The following is a 14,392-nucleotide window of genomic DNA, read 5'->3' on the forward strand; positions in this document are numbered from 1 at the left end:
TGATAAGACATAATTGCTTGGTTAGTATGCTTGAAGTATTATTGTCTTGATGTCAAATGATAGACTATTGCTTTGAATCACTCATGTCTTAATATTATGCCATGATTAGATGCATGATCAAGATTATGCTAGGTAGCATTCCACATCAAAAATTATCTTTTTTATCATTTACCTACTCGAGGACGAGAAGGAATTAAGCTTGGGGATGCTGATACGTCTCCGTCGTATCTATAATTTTTTATTGTTCCATGCCAATATTCTAAAACTTTTATTTACTTTTGGCAACTTTTTATACTATTTTGGGGACTAACATATTGATCCAGTGCCCAGTGCCAGTTCCTGTTTGTTGCATGTTTTTGTTTCGCAGAATATCCATATCAAACGGAGTCCAAACGGAATAAAAACGGACGGAGAATATTTTTGGAATATTTGCGAAATATGGGAAAAGAATCAACGCGAGAAGGTGCCCGAGGAGGCCACAAGGCAGGGGCGAAGGTTTCAATCCAATCAGAGTTACGAATATCCGGATATATAAGAAACGGTGAAAGGGCAGAATCCGAGAACGCAGAAACAGAGAGAGACAGAGAGACAGATCCAATCTCGAAGGGGCTCTCGCCCCTCCCATGCCATGGAGGCCATGGACCAGAGGGGAAACTCTTCTCCGATCTAGGGAGAAGGTCAAGGAAGAAGAAGAAGGAGGGGGGCTCTTCCCCCTCGCTTCCGGTGGTGCCGGAACACCACCGGGGGCCATCATCATCACCGCAATCTACACCAACACCTTCGCCATCTTCACCAACATCTCCATCACCCCCCTCTATCTACAGTGGTCCACTCTCCCGCAACCCGTTGTACCCTCTACTTGAACATGGTGCTTTATGCTTCATATTATTATCCAATGATGTGTTGCCATCCTATGATGTCTGAGTAGATTTTCGTTGTCCTATCGGTGGTTGATGAATTGCTATGATTGGTTTAATTTGCTTGTGGTTATGTTGTTGACCTTTGGTGCACATCATATGAACGCGCGTGTGGATCACACCATAGGGTTAGTCGTATGTTGATAAGACTATGTATTGAAGGGCAAAAGTGACAAAAGCTTTAACCTAGTATAGAAATTGATGCATACGGGATTGAAGGGGGACCAATATATCTTAATGCTATGGTTGGGTTTTACCTTAATGAACATTAGTAGTTACGGATACTTGCTAATAGTTTCAATCACAAGTGCATAGAATTCCAAGTCAGGGATAACATGCTAGCAGTGGTCTCTCCCACATAAAACTTGCTATCGGTCTAGTAAAGTAGTCAATTGCTTAGGGACAATTTCGCAACTCCTACCACCACTTTTCCACACTCGCTATACTAACTTTATTGCTTCTTTACCTAAACAACCCCTACTTTTTTTACGTGCTCTTTATTTTTTGCAAACCTAACCCGTTACACCTACAAAGTACTTTTAGTTTCATACTTGTTCTAGGTAAAGCAAACGTTAAGCGTGCGTAGAGTTGTATCGGTGGTCGATAGAATTTGAGGGAATATTTGTTCTACCTTTAGCTCCTCGTTGGGTTCGACACTCTTACTTATCGAAAGAGACTACAATTGATCCCCTATACTTATGGGTTATCAGTAACTTCATTATCACCGTCATCACGCCGTCGTGCTAACGAAGCTCTCCCTCGACACTCAGCTGGATCGAGAGTTCGTGAGACGTCACCGAGCCGAACGTGTGCAGATCGCGGAGGTGCCGTACTTTCAGTAATAAGATCGGTCGGATCGTCAAGACGTACGACTACATCAACCGCGTTGTCATAACGCTTCCGCTTACGGTCTACGAGGGTACATGGACAACACTCTTCCCCTCTTGTTGCTATGCATCACCATGATAGATCTTGCGTGTGCGTAGGAATTTTTTTGAAATTACTGCGTTCCCCAACATCTCTTAGGTATATAGGATGAGCTCTAGCCAATATCTCTAGGGTTTAGAAAGGTACTTTGGATACAATGAAGGAAAATTACGGTTTCAGCACTTTAATTAATCATTCTGAGGCCTGTTCGATCATCATTTCAAATTCATTTGAATTTATTTATGGTGCACTTTGGTCATTTACATACAATTCTACTGAAGTACCTTAAAATATTTTTTGCTGATTTTAGGATCAAATTGTAACACACTTGTAATTCAATTTTGTAACACTTTCTGTAAATGTCCAGAATATACAATAAATGGAGGATAGCAAAGAATCTCGAAAACACAAAATCTTTCGACAATAGGCCTCCAATATGATCTAATCCGTGTGGAAAATAGCAGAAGCCAAATTTCAATCTTATTTGTGGTGCTTGATTCCTAGCCCCCTCCCCATTTTTGGCACTTGAAAAAAAGAAAAAACAATGTTTTCCCATAAAAAGTTGGAAACTCCTTTTGTTATTCTTGTTTGGCATGCCAACCCACATGTGTGTATGTGCCAAATATGGTCACCTTATCATGAACTATGTCATGGATATGGCCATGAGCTTGGTTATTTGGCTTGAAAGTCATGAATCTTCCTACATGTTAGTTCAATTTGTGAACACCTTTTTAAGAAATCATCGTGTTCCTAGTTTATTATTTTCTTGGCAACTAATACATATAGAAGGACTCCATGTGAAAGGGGTGCAATTTTCTTTACTTTTTTAAATGAGATCAAAATTGTAGGCTGACCATTCATAGTAAGGTATGAAGTTTTTAACTTTTTTTGGATACTATATACAATCCTACTTGAGCATCTTAAACTGTTTTTTGCAAATTTTTAGTACCAAAATATAACACACTCGCAGTTCAATTTTGAATTACTTTTAGTAAATGTCCAAAAATTCATATAATCATTGGAATATAGCAAAGACTCGAAATCTTTTGGCGGTATGCCGCCAATACGGTCTACTTTATGTGAAAATAGCAAGATCAAAATTTCAATCTTATGTGTGGTACTTGACTAAAAAATATCTCTGGCATTTCGCAAACGGAAAATCAACGTCTTCCCATAAAAAGTTAGAGACTCTCTCCCGTTCTTATTTGGCATGCCAAGCCACATGTGTGTGTGTGCGCGCGCGTGCGCTAAATATCATCACCTTATCATAAACTATGCCGTGGATATGGCCATGAATTTTGTCATTTGGCTTGAAAGCTATGACCATTTTGCGAACATTTTTTTTAAATCACAGTGTTCCTAGTTTATCATTTTTCCTAGCAAGCACTACACAAAAAATGAGTACATGCGAATGGATCGTAATTTTGGATTTTTTCTTCATTTTCTTTAATTTTTAAACAATGTCAAAATTGCATGCATGAGTATTCGTAACAAGGGGTTAACTCTTTGATTTTTTTGTGTGTGGATATTCTATACAATTCTAGTTGAGTACCTTAAAACGATTTATGTCAATTTTTAGGACCAAAATTCAACACACCTGTAGTTCAATTTTAAACTTCTTTAAGTAAATATTTGGAAATTCATATAATCAACAAAATATAGCAATGAAGATCAAGAACTCAAAATCTTAGCCACGGGTTCCCAGATCGAGCCACCAGACCCGTCAGAAGACATCGGGCAGGAGAGGCGCAAGAAGATCCGCCACCCGGCTGCCGGTCTGACCTCCAGCCCGTCTTTAGCATCCAAGCCCCAGCCGTCAATCGCCCAAAGTCAAGGGGTTCCACTCTGCTAGCACCACGCCAACAAATCTGGGGAAGGGCGTCAGTGACATTTTAAGGAAATGTTAATACAATGTTCACACATCTTTTGAAAGCCTGTATCATTCAAAAAAATCATGACATTGAAAAAAATGTTCACTTGTTTCAAAAATATGTTCATGACATTTTACGAAAATGTTAATACTACAATGTAAAAAAATGTCAGCAGAATTTCAAACAAATATTTCACACCATTCAAAGAAATGTTCAACATTTATTTGAATTTTTTTAACATATATTAAAAGAATGTACTTGAATATGAAAAATGTAAAATGTGTATTGGAAAAAGTAGACATGTATTGAAAGTAAAAAATATTTAAAAGTAAAAAAATGAAAACCCAATATAAAAAAATCGATAAAAATCCACGCTGAAGCTTCTAAAACCGGTACAAACCAAGGCCGAACAAAACCGCCTCGCGCAGCCCGGCCCACAAAGCCGAGCCCCATTTCCCGCTAGAAGAGGCAACGAAGCGCGGGAAAGGCAATTGACACCGAGCATTAACCGCCCGTGTGCCCCTTCCCCGTCCTCCATCCTTGCGGCGGCGGCGGCGGGGGAAGAGGAAGCGAGTTCCTATGGCCCCGAGAGGCGGTCACGCGGCGGCGAGCTCCGGCTCGGAGGACGAGGAGGAGGAGGCGGAGGCGGGCTTCTCCAGGAGCTATTTCCTCGCCAAGGAGAAGGAGACCTCCTCGGCCAAGAAGCGCGCCCGCGCCGCCGCAGCCGTCGGCAAGCTCTCCGACCTCAACCTCGTCGACGAGCAGGTCTACCAATCCACCTCTCCTCGGAATCCTCCGACCCACCTCTTCGCTTCTCGCGCCCTTATTTATCTTGCTACGATTTGCTGATTAATTTGGGATCTGGGCAGGTGCTGCGGGCGTCCCTCGCCGAGATCCCCCCGAAGCACGAGAAGGAGGTGGAGGCCCTCACGAGGAGCTACAAGGACCAGTACCGCAACTGGCTTTTCGAGCTGAGGTATCGCCTTCTTCCGACGCTAATAAGCGCCACGGCACCGCACAAATTTCATTTCTGCTTGGATTACTGATAATGTCGATCGAAATGAATGGTCGCGCTGTTCTGCTGTAGGTGCGGTTTTGGCCTGTTGATGTATGGATTTGGGTCTAAGAAGCTGTTGCTGGAGGATTTTGCCTCCACGACCTTGACCGATTTCACTGTCATTGTGGTCAATGGTTATCTTCCGTCCATCAACTTGAAGCAAGTATGGCCTTCTGCCTAATATACTGATCTCTTGCCTGTATAATTGCTTGCCTCTGTACTCTCTTTTAAATGCTTTCAAAACTGTTGCACATGTATCATGTGTAGCTGTCTTGAACTTTCAGTCTTCGTGGACAAAAAAACCAAAAATGGCTGAATTGGCTTGGTTTCTATCAACCAACGCTCACAGAGATCAATTGGCTTTAACCTCTGTTAGCTAACAGGTTTGGGAATGAAAAGTAGATGAAACAACCACATGAAACAGGGGTAAACTTTTGCATATTAAAATCTACCAACTACCACTTCAATTGCTATGAAAAAATTGGTCTTATAGTTGTATTGTATGGAACACCTAGAGGAAGTTTCCGTGCGATCTTGGTTTGCACATCCAGATTGCCAGATTTGATGCCTTGGGTAAAGGAAATGCAGCCGCATTTGATTGCTAGATTTGTAACATAAACGCACTTTGAAGTACCAATTCTGCCTCTCTTAATCTCTTCTTTTTCAGGTATTGGCAACAATAGCTGAAATGTTTTGGGAGCAGACAAAACTTAAGCGAAAACGTCACTCAGGAACAAGGTCCCAACCATCACAAAATTTTGCATCCCAATCAATGGATGACATTATCTCGTTTTTGAACAACCAGACATCAGAAGATGGGGTTGATGGCGTGTGCCTTCTCATTCACAATATAGATGGACCTGCATTGCGTGATGCTGAATCACAGCAGTGTCTAGCACAAGTTTCTTGCTGTCCACAAATCCACGTTGTTGCATCAGTGGATCATGTCAACGCACCTTTATGTAAGTTCCTGCCACATTTAGCTTCCTTCTTTTCTAACGCCTTCATTGTTTAAGGTATCCTAAACTGGCAATTACTGACTTACTGTAGTGTGGGACAAGAAGATGGTGCACACACAGTTCAAGTGGAGCTGGTACCATGTCCCAACATTTGCACCCTACAAAGTTGAATGTGTGTTCTACCCATTGATACTTGCCAGTGGCGGTCATGCACAAACCACAAAAACTGCCCTCGTTGTTCTTCAGAGTCTGACACCAAATGCACAAAGTGTCTTTAGAGTTCTTGCTGAATATCAGTTAGCAAATGAAAAAGAGGAAGGTAAGTAATGTGGTGTTTTTTCTTGAGAAGCACAGGGCAGCCTGTTTTATTGAACTTATTTTCCCTGCAAGACTTTCCATATTTTGTACACTAAATCACATTTGCAATGTTTGTCAGGTATGCCTGTCAGCAGCTTGTATACCAAATGCCGTGAGCGTTTCCTGGTGAGCAGTCAAGTGACATTGAACTCCCACCTGACAGAGTTTAAAGATCATGATCTTATAAAGATCAAAAAGCACTCTGATGGCCAAGATTGCCTCCACATCCCCCTTGTTCCTGATGCGCTGGGGAAATTGCTGCAAGAATTGGCCTGATATTCTGAATTTTTTACCTTTCGGTTGATTATTTGATTCAGCAAAACTCTTCCAAAGGAGAGGATTAATCTGCTACATGTAGTGTTACCATGAAATTAACTCAGTTGAGTATTCCATACTGTTCTACATAGATTATCCATCACTTATGATTTATGAAATGGCTGAATGTTGCATGTTACTCATGTCATTATCTTTCTTTGTCTCAGCATTTTTGTTGAGTTTCAATATGGCATTGCGTAATTTTCAATACGGAACTGTATTCAGAAGGCCATGTTTGATATCTTGATCAAAGCATGGATTGCTCCAAAAGATCTGCGCATATCTATCAACTCCCAAGTATTCGGCCTACACAAAATTTTCATACTTTTGGGTGCATTTGTTCTCAACTTTTGAAGTTGTCTTTCTTTCGATACTCCAAAAGCAACTATTCATGCAATTGCAGCATGCATAGAATCAACCAGTATCTGAAAAATAATACCGTTTCTTCCTTTATCTGAATACGGACTCAGTATTACATTATTACATCTCAACTTGATACAACAAGACAGTGGCATACTGCAGTATATACATGTTGATGATTCTAGTACATAGAACATCACGGTCTACATGAAGTGTGAAATGTAACGGAAGCAATAGCAAAGTACACTAAAATTTGATCAGTTTCTCGTTCTTCAGCCATAAAAGCATCTCAGCTAGACCTTCAGTCAAGTTTCTTGGATTGTAGCCCAGTTCCCTCTTTGCTTTGTCACATGAATACGCCCATTGATGTCTAATAACACGAACCGTCTGCAATCCACAGTATGGAGACACTATTAAACCCACAAGGATGGACTATATGCAAACAATAAAGTTAAATGCTTAGAATTTTTTTTAAAAAATGCTGGGACATACGGGGTAACTGATAAGAGGGAGCTTTCCAGTGATTCGAGCAATGAAAACTGAAATCCAGCCATATATTTCAATCAGCCAGAGTGGTACGTGGAAGTACGGGGCCTTTGTGTTTGTGATATTAGCAGCCATATTGAAAATATGTATGAATGACAAGTTTTCGCCGGTGAGCAGATATCTTTCTCCCACTCTGCCCTTCTCCATAGCTGCAATGTGCCCACTAACAACATCGTCGACATGGCAAAATGATTCTCTATCATACCCATCTCCAATGTAGCCAGGTAGACGGCCATTGAACCTTTCAATTAGTCTTATATTTTGAGACAGAGGGAGTATATATGACTTATTCATGGGCAAGAAGGTCGTCATACAATGCGGGAAACAAGGTTTCCAGTTGTAAGTTTTCCAGGACCATAGATGACTCCTGGATAGACAATGGTTATTGGCACCCCCTCTGCTGCTGCCTGCAATGCGATTCTATCTGCAAGAACCTTTGATTTCTCATACTCCGTGCAAAATGTTTTTCCTTTGTGCATCTGCAATTTAGAACAATTTAACTGTTTTACAGCTTGCAGCGTTTGCGCAAAATCTCTGTGTAAATGTAGATAACTCAGTACCCCAATTTTAATAGCAGAGTAGCAGTCTGACTAGCAGAATTGTTCTTGGAAATAGCAACAGCGACCAAAGCAGTTAGGTTTCAAGGTTTGAACATTGTAGAATATCTATCTACCCTTGCAATGTGATGCAGTCAAGTAAATATCTGTATGCTCTTGTAAACCAACGTGCTAGCTAACAAACAGCATTGATAATGCATCCGCCCAGAACAGGACTACCAACCACAACGAACTCACCACCACGAGACGGCCCACACAAGGAGACGTTTGGGCCAGCCCATGCAGGCCCGGCCCACACGTTCTTCCGGAAGCCTCCAACGGTCGATTTCCACCGCGCTACGCCCCCGAGGCACATTGAAAACCCCCAACCCCCTCCCACCACTCCCCGAAATCCCCGGCTTAAACCCCAACATTCCCCCGCCCCCGCCTCCAGGAAACCCAATCCCACCACCACCTGCGGCTGCTCCGGGATCGAGGTGCGCGGCGGCGATGGCGATCGAGAAGAAGGGGATGTCGGCGTACGAGGCGGAGCGGGAGAGGACGGTGGAGGAGAACAAGCGCAAGATGGAGGCGCTCAACCTGCGCCACCTCTCCGCCGCCGTCGCCACCTACGCACCCAAGACCCCCTCCCCCATGGTCACCACCCCTCTCCCTCATCCCTCCCTCCTCGCCGCCTTCTCTTTCCGCGGCCGTTCCCTTTGCTGAATCGGTCGTTTCGTCGCCATTAATCGTGCATTTCCCTTTCTTGTTTTCGCGCCTGAGCAGAAGCACAAGAGGCGCAGGGTCATCGAAGCCGCGACCCCCGTCCCGTCGCCGCCGAGGAGGTCCCGCCGGCTCGCCCACCTCCCCGAGGTCAAGTACGCCGACGCCTGCGCGGAGGTATCCATCCATCCACCCGTCCATCTCTTCCTGCCCCCTTGCCTGATCTGTACCAAGCTTTCGGGGGAAATGCTTATAATGGATAAATGCACCTGTTTCTTGTGATTTTTGCGTGCACACGGTTTCTATTTCGTCCCTTGCGTAGCTAATTTGCCTTTTCCTGCGAGATGGCAACTGATTTTGTCCATCTTTTGGTGTGAGATGGCAACTCATTTTGCCTCTTGCTCGCCGTTTTTTTTACTGCCTATTGCTGCTCATACTGTAACTGCAAATACACTGTTGAACTGCAAGATGATGTTTACTTCACATTTTTATCTGTTGATGACTTGTCTTGTCCCAGATCATGTCAATTCGTTACGAACTAGTTTGACTTTTCCTCACTGTTTTTACTGTCTAGTGCTGCTCATACTGTAAGTAGTACAGCCTGTTGCTCAACTGAAGATGATATTTGCTCCACGTTGTTGTCTGTTGAAGTGACCCAGATTATGTAAATTTACTACTCCTAAAAGTATGAACTAGTAAGAGTTAAATCAAGTACAGGGGCAGCATTAGCATAGGTGCTCTAGAACTGCTCTGCTTCTGTTCAGAGGCATCTGAACAAAAGGCTTAAAAATGTCCTATCCTAAAACAAAAGGCCTCAGGCATTGAGCCATTGTATTGTGATCTTTAAATGCATTTTCTATGTTGTCCCTTGCATAGCTAATTTGCCTTTTGCTGTGAGATCGCAACTGATATAGCCACCTTTTGCTGTGAGATAGCAACTAATTTGCTTTTTACTCGCTGTTTGTACTGCCTAGTGCTGCTCATACTGTGATTGCAAGTGCAGCCTGTTGCAGAACCGGAGATGATTTTACTTCACTTTTTTATCTGTTGAACTGTCCCTGTCAATTTATTATGAAGCAGTAAGAATAAAAACAAGTGTATGTTATTCTAAATTCTGATTCTAAAATTTCCTGCCAACTGCTTCTGTTCAGAGGCAGCTTGTATTCTTTTCTGGAAAATCTCGTATCCTTAAGAGAACTATACAGGCATTGAGCCATTGTAGTATTGTCCCTACTGTAATCAACTGAATTCCATATTTGCTTCTCTGACAAGTAAGGTTTGTTTTCAATTGACAGGTGGGAGAAGATAGTGAGAGAGTGGGAAGGTTTGTGAATATGTGCTATCATTATCATAGGAGCTCAAGACCTGTAACCTCTTCCATCGTGTGAAATAACTTCATCGTATCTATCCATTTCTTCTGCAGGTGGTCTCCTAGAAGGCGAAGTGGCAGCATCTACTTAGCAGGAGGTGGAGGTGGACCAATTTCCATGAAAGCTAGGATGGAGGCAGCAAGCAAAGCTGAGGAGTTAGAATCACAACTTGACCCTCAATTTCCATCCTTCATGAAGCGGATGCTACATTCACATGTGGTGCGAGGGTTCTGGTTGGTGAGTATTGCACTACTATGACTTGTCCTCCTAGTAAATTCATAGCTCATCGATCTTGTATTCTCCTGCGTCCTAACTTTGTTGTATGGCATGATCAAAAGGGTCTCCCAAGCCATTTCTGTGACACGTACCTGCCAAAGAATGACTGCACTATCACTTTGGTGGATGAGAAAGATGAGGAGTTCGAGTCCAAATACCTTGCCTACAAGAAGGGGCTAAGTGGTGGCTGGGCTGGTTTTGCTCTGGATCATGTGATTCGGGATGGAGACTCGACGGTCTTTCAGCTGATCAAGCCTACAACCTTCAAGGTTTGAAAACCTACTGGACACTAATATCTGAATGATACGCAGTTGTGAACTCAAGATGGTGTTTACTTTTGACTAATGTGAATAACTGAATTTCTTTTCAGGTGCATATCATCCGAGCTGCTGTTGGTGATGATGACAACGAGGAAATGGAGTGAGCATACCTTGCAGCTTCACTGCTAAGAACTAACCTATCGGTAGATGGTACTAGTTAGGAGTCTGGTATGGCTTAAGCTTTATCTATCTGGATCGCCTGTGCTGCGGTTATGCATTTTGTTGGTATGTCCAACAGTGGCTTACAAGATGGCAAGTAGGATTTGGGGCGTGGTGTAGGCTTTTGTGTATCAGGATTACCCGCGCAGCTATGTAATATGTTTCCGTGTCCAGCAGTACTGATAATGAGATCAGATGGCAAGTAATCAGCTAATTGTGTGTCTGTCTGCTACTACATATTGCTCTTCCTAAATGAAGTCTCTAGTGTAACATAATACACAATTTTCCTTATATAGACCAGGAAATGATTCTTTGGCCTAAAAATTGTATGTACCTAAAGTCCTAATTCCTAAACTAGGAGAAGGACACAATGGCTCAAAAGGATGCCAAATATCATATCAATCTTCAGCTCACATAAATACACATGGTACATTAGTATATCATCATCCTACACTTTCTGAAGCCCTTTCACTCTTCTCCCTTCTTCAAATTGTATCTCTTGTATACATAAGTGCACCATCAGATTCACAAATTAGCATCACGATATTTCCTCCTTGCCAGCCTCATTGAAGTTTGTTTCCCTCAGTCCTATCAGAAGTTATTCATGCAAACCATATCATCATCATGAGGAAAAAGGTAAACAACTTAAGCGGAGCGATTCGTTACTCGTCATCAATCGGCATACCTCATGACAAGTCCAGGCTTGGTTTTCAGGCTTGGTGGTATCAGTCCGGAGAGATTGTTGTTGTTCAGGAACCTGACATTGTGCAGAGCAAATGTATCAGGGGAAGAAAGCCGGTGAAAGAAACTTGAGGAGGAGAAACTGAGCGCTTACAGTTCCTTAAGATTGGTGAGGTTTCCCAGCGACGGGTTGATCGCTCCGCTGAACTGATTGCCATCAAGATGCCTTTTTTGAAATGTGGAATGTTAGTATGCAGGAAAATAATCCTGGGATGAATAATTCAATATATGCATTGGGCTTACAGTGCAGTTAAGGTCTGCGTGCTGCTGAAGTCAGGTATGGGTCCTGAGAGTTTGTTGCCACTGAGAGAACTGCAGGGAGTGAAAAGATCAGAGGCAAGGTTAGAAGGGGTGTTTTTCTTATTTTGTCTATTTGACACACATGGTTAATGGTTTTATTATTGTACAGCTTACATGGTATTCATCCCTGTCAAATTTCCAATGCTGTCGGGAAGCGATCCTGAAAGACCACGATTTTTTAGATCCCTGTAGTACAGAACAGAGGTCATATTGTTGCAGAAATGGTCAGAACAGTTCACTGACTCTAAGTTTCATAATACTGTATCACAATTCCAGTGGCCAAATTTGATCGAAATTATTTCAGTTTGAGCCATGTTGGCAACTGGATGAGTTCATATAATCTGGATGCTTACAGTGACAGGACACGCACGGGTGAGTCGTCGGAGCAACCGACCCCGGTCCACGAGTTCTGCCGCGGCAGGCAGGGGTCGCCGGCCCAGTCAGGCGGCGGGTTCTTCAAGCTCCTCGCGAGATCTTCCATTGCACCCACTGCACAATGTAGAAGAAGCCTGAACCTTTTTATCACCCAATCACTAATTTCACAAACGTAAGGTGAAACACACTAATTACTAGTGTAGATGATGACAATTTACAGTCTGAAAGTACCTACATATCGGCATGTGATATGAAGGGTCTGAAATTGAGTAGCACATACCATCGCTGGTGGCGGTCCTGCCGCCGACGGGCACGATCTGGTAGATCTCGGCGGCGTTGATGAGCGGGCCGACGGGGCAGGTCCCGTTGGGCGTGAGCAGGATCTCCGTCTTCCCGGCCAGCTGAATGGTGTTGGAGTAGACCATGACGCCGGCGGCGGAGGCGTTGAGCCCCCGGAAGAAGTCCTTGCCGTTCATGGAGACGTCGAAGACGCGCCAGCTGTAGGGGCTGGCCGTGCGCGGGTCCTGGAAGTAGAGCGCCACGTAGTAGCTGGCGAAGGGCAGCTCCAGGGGCGGCCACTGCACGGTCAGCTTCTTCCCCCGGCTGGTGGTGATGGCGCCCTTGAGCGCCCTGGCCGGCGGCAGGTTCCAGAAGTCCGCCGGCGCGATCGGCGAGTGGCTCTCCGTCGTGGGGTTGCCGTCCGTGAACGGCGCCCAGTACCGGTTGTACTGGTCATCTGGATAGCTAGAATTGGTAATGCCAAGCAGCACGTCGCGTTAGGGGTCTCCATGGATGGATGCCATGCCACTGCCATGCATGCATGCGCTGCAGCGCCGGTGCCGGTCGATCGGCGCCGACGGACGTGCAGCGTGCGTACCTGATGATCTCGCCCTGGGCGCCCATGGCGCTGCGCGTGACGGTGCTGAGGACGTACTTGTCGAAGTCGGTGGTGTTGTACATGGAGTCCTCGAGGTCGACGAGCTCCAGGGCGGAGATGAAGGGGCTGGACCTGGTGTCGGGGCGGCGGGCGAGGCAGACGCTCATGGACTTGCCCTGCGCCTGCGCCACCATCTCGAAGTAGGTGGACATGCCGCGGCGGGCGCTGTCGGCGGTGTTGACGGCGCTCCATAGGGTGCCGTCGACGATCTGGTCGAACACGGGGGGCTCGGCGCCGCCGTCGAAGCCGCCGTAGAAGTAGGTGGTGCGGACGAGGTAGCGCGAGCCCTTGACGGCGGGGACGGTGTAGCAGTACTTGCGCGCGGTGGCGTCCGGGAAGTGGCGCAGCGTGGCGAGGACCGGCAGGATGGCGGGCTTGTTGACGGCGGAGGCGTTGCCGACGGCGATGAAGCCGGCGTCCGGGACCCACTTGATGCTCCCCACCTGCACCTCCTTGTCCGCGCCGCAGTTTATGTAGAACCCTGTCAAACGGACGGATCAACCAACGCGATGCCGATAATTCATCCAAGGCTGCTAGTTGGATCGTTGGTACCTCTGGGTTGCGGGACGGCGGGGGCGGCGTCGGCGTCGGCGGCGCGGGAGGAGGGAGCGGTGGCGGCGAGGAGGAAGAAGAGGGGGAGGAGGAAGGCAATGGGGAGTGGCATCGTAATGTCATAATAGGATTGGATGGATGGAGCACCCGCGAAGGGGAGGCTCCCGAGGAGAAGAGGCCAGGAAAGGGGGCTCCGGAAGGGAGGAGGGAAATGTTTATGGGCACGTCTCGTCTGCACGCGCGCGCCGTCGCCGGAGGACAGACAGCCAGCCAGCCAGCCAGACCACGAACGGAGGTCGATCGCAGGGAGGAGAGTGGACGTACGGCTGGTCTTGGTTCGTGCATGCAGGGTCACCGCTTAAATATAGCAGTGCAAGGTTGAAGGGGTCAACGCAGCGTGCTTGGGGGCCTCATGTCTTGGCCTCTTGGGTGCGATCGGGTCCATCGACGGCGCGTTTGCGACGAAAACGGCGACGCCGCGTCGGTGGAGCACGCACGATCCATCTACCGGCCCGGCCAGTGTAAGGCGCTCGCATTTTTTAGATTTATTTCAGAGTTTTCAATGAAAAAAGACGTCCCGTCTGATTATGAAGCATCTGTGATGACTTCTTCAATTTTAAGATGTTGTGTCCTCGATATCTTGGAGGCACTCATAGAAATAAGGTGTGTGTACATACATTTATAGGAATGAGTGTATGCGTTTAACAGAACAGGCTAGTTTAGCCGGGACAGGGAAATATGATCAAGTCGTTCTTTCTTCCTCTCAGAGGAAATTGCGATCTCGCCAACGCCCG

The 14,392-nt window shown here is 45.5% G+C and overlaps 3 protein-coding genes and 1 pseudogene across 3 annotated transcripts; 2 read left to right on the forward strand and 2 right to left on the reverse strand.

Annotated features, from left to right (window-relative positions):
- Positions 1 to 4,206: 4,206 nt before the first annotated feature.
- LOC123081516 (origin of replication complex subunit 2) lies at positions 4,207 to 6,546 on the forward strand. Its single transcript, XM_044504085.1, has 6 exons — positions 4,207 to 4,480; positions 4,585 to 4,691; positions 4,803 to 4,935; positions 5,440 to 5,734; positions 5,823 to 6,050; positions 6,168 to 6,546. The coding sequence occupies exons 1-6, from the start codon at positions 4,295 to 4,297 to the stop codon at positions 6,362 to 6,364; spliced, it is 1,146 nt and encodes a 381-aa protein (XP_044360020.1). The 5' UTR covers positions 4,207 to 4,294; the 3' UTR covers positions 6,365 to 6,546.
- Positions 6,547 to 7,009: 463 nt separating this feature from the next.
- LOC123081517 (putative dihydroflavonol 4-reductase) lies at positions 7,010 to 7,964 on the reverse strand (annotated as a pseudogene).
- A 306-nt stretch (positions 7,965 to 8,270) lies between these two features.
- On the forward strand, positions 8,271 to 10,939 carry LOC123081520 (B3 domain-containing protein Os03g0184500). The gene is made up of 6 exons (XM_044504087.1): positions 8,271 to 8,502; positions 8,632 to 8,745; positions 9,864 to 9,892; positions 9,992 to 10,175; positions 10,277 to 10,483; positions 10,585 to 10,939. Exons 1-6 carry the CDS (start codon positions 8,356 to 8,358, stop codon positions 10,636 to 10,638), a joined length of 735 nt encoding a protein of 244 aa, XP_044360022.1. The 5' UTR covers positions 8,271 to 8,355; the 3' UTR covers positions 10,639 to 10,939.
- Positions 10,940 to 11,068: 129 nt separating this feature from the next.
- On the reverse strand, positions 11,069 to 13,891 carry LOC123081519 (probable leucine-rich repeat receptor-like protein kinase At2g28990). The gene is made up of 9 exons (XM_044504086.1): positions 13,599 to 13,891; positions 12,987 to 13,527; positions 12,390 to 12,853; positions 12,088 to 12,223; positions 11,849 to 11,920; positions 11,678 to 11,746; positions 11,529 to 11,600; positions 11,379 to 11,450; positions 11,069 to 11,281 (listed from the first exon to the last, which is right to left on the reverse strand). The coding sequence occupies exons 1-9, from the start codon at positions 13,708 to 13,710 to the stop codon at positions 11,257 to 11,259; spliced, it is 1,563 nt and encodes a 520-aa protein (XP_044360021.1). The 5' UTR covers positions 13,711 to 13,891; the 3' UTR covers positions 11,069 to 11,256.
- Between the last annotated feature and the right edge of the window lie 501 nt (positions 13,892 to 14,392).

The sequence above is a fragment of the Triticum aestivum genome, chromosome 4A (genome assembly GCF_018294505.1).
Source record: "Triticum aestivum cultivar Chinese Spring chromosome 4A, IWGSC CS RefSeq v2.1, whole genome shotgun sequence".
NCBI classification, from domain to species: Eukaryota; Viridiplantae; Streptophyta; class Magnoliopsida; order Poales; family Poaceae; genus Triticum; species Triticum aestivum.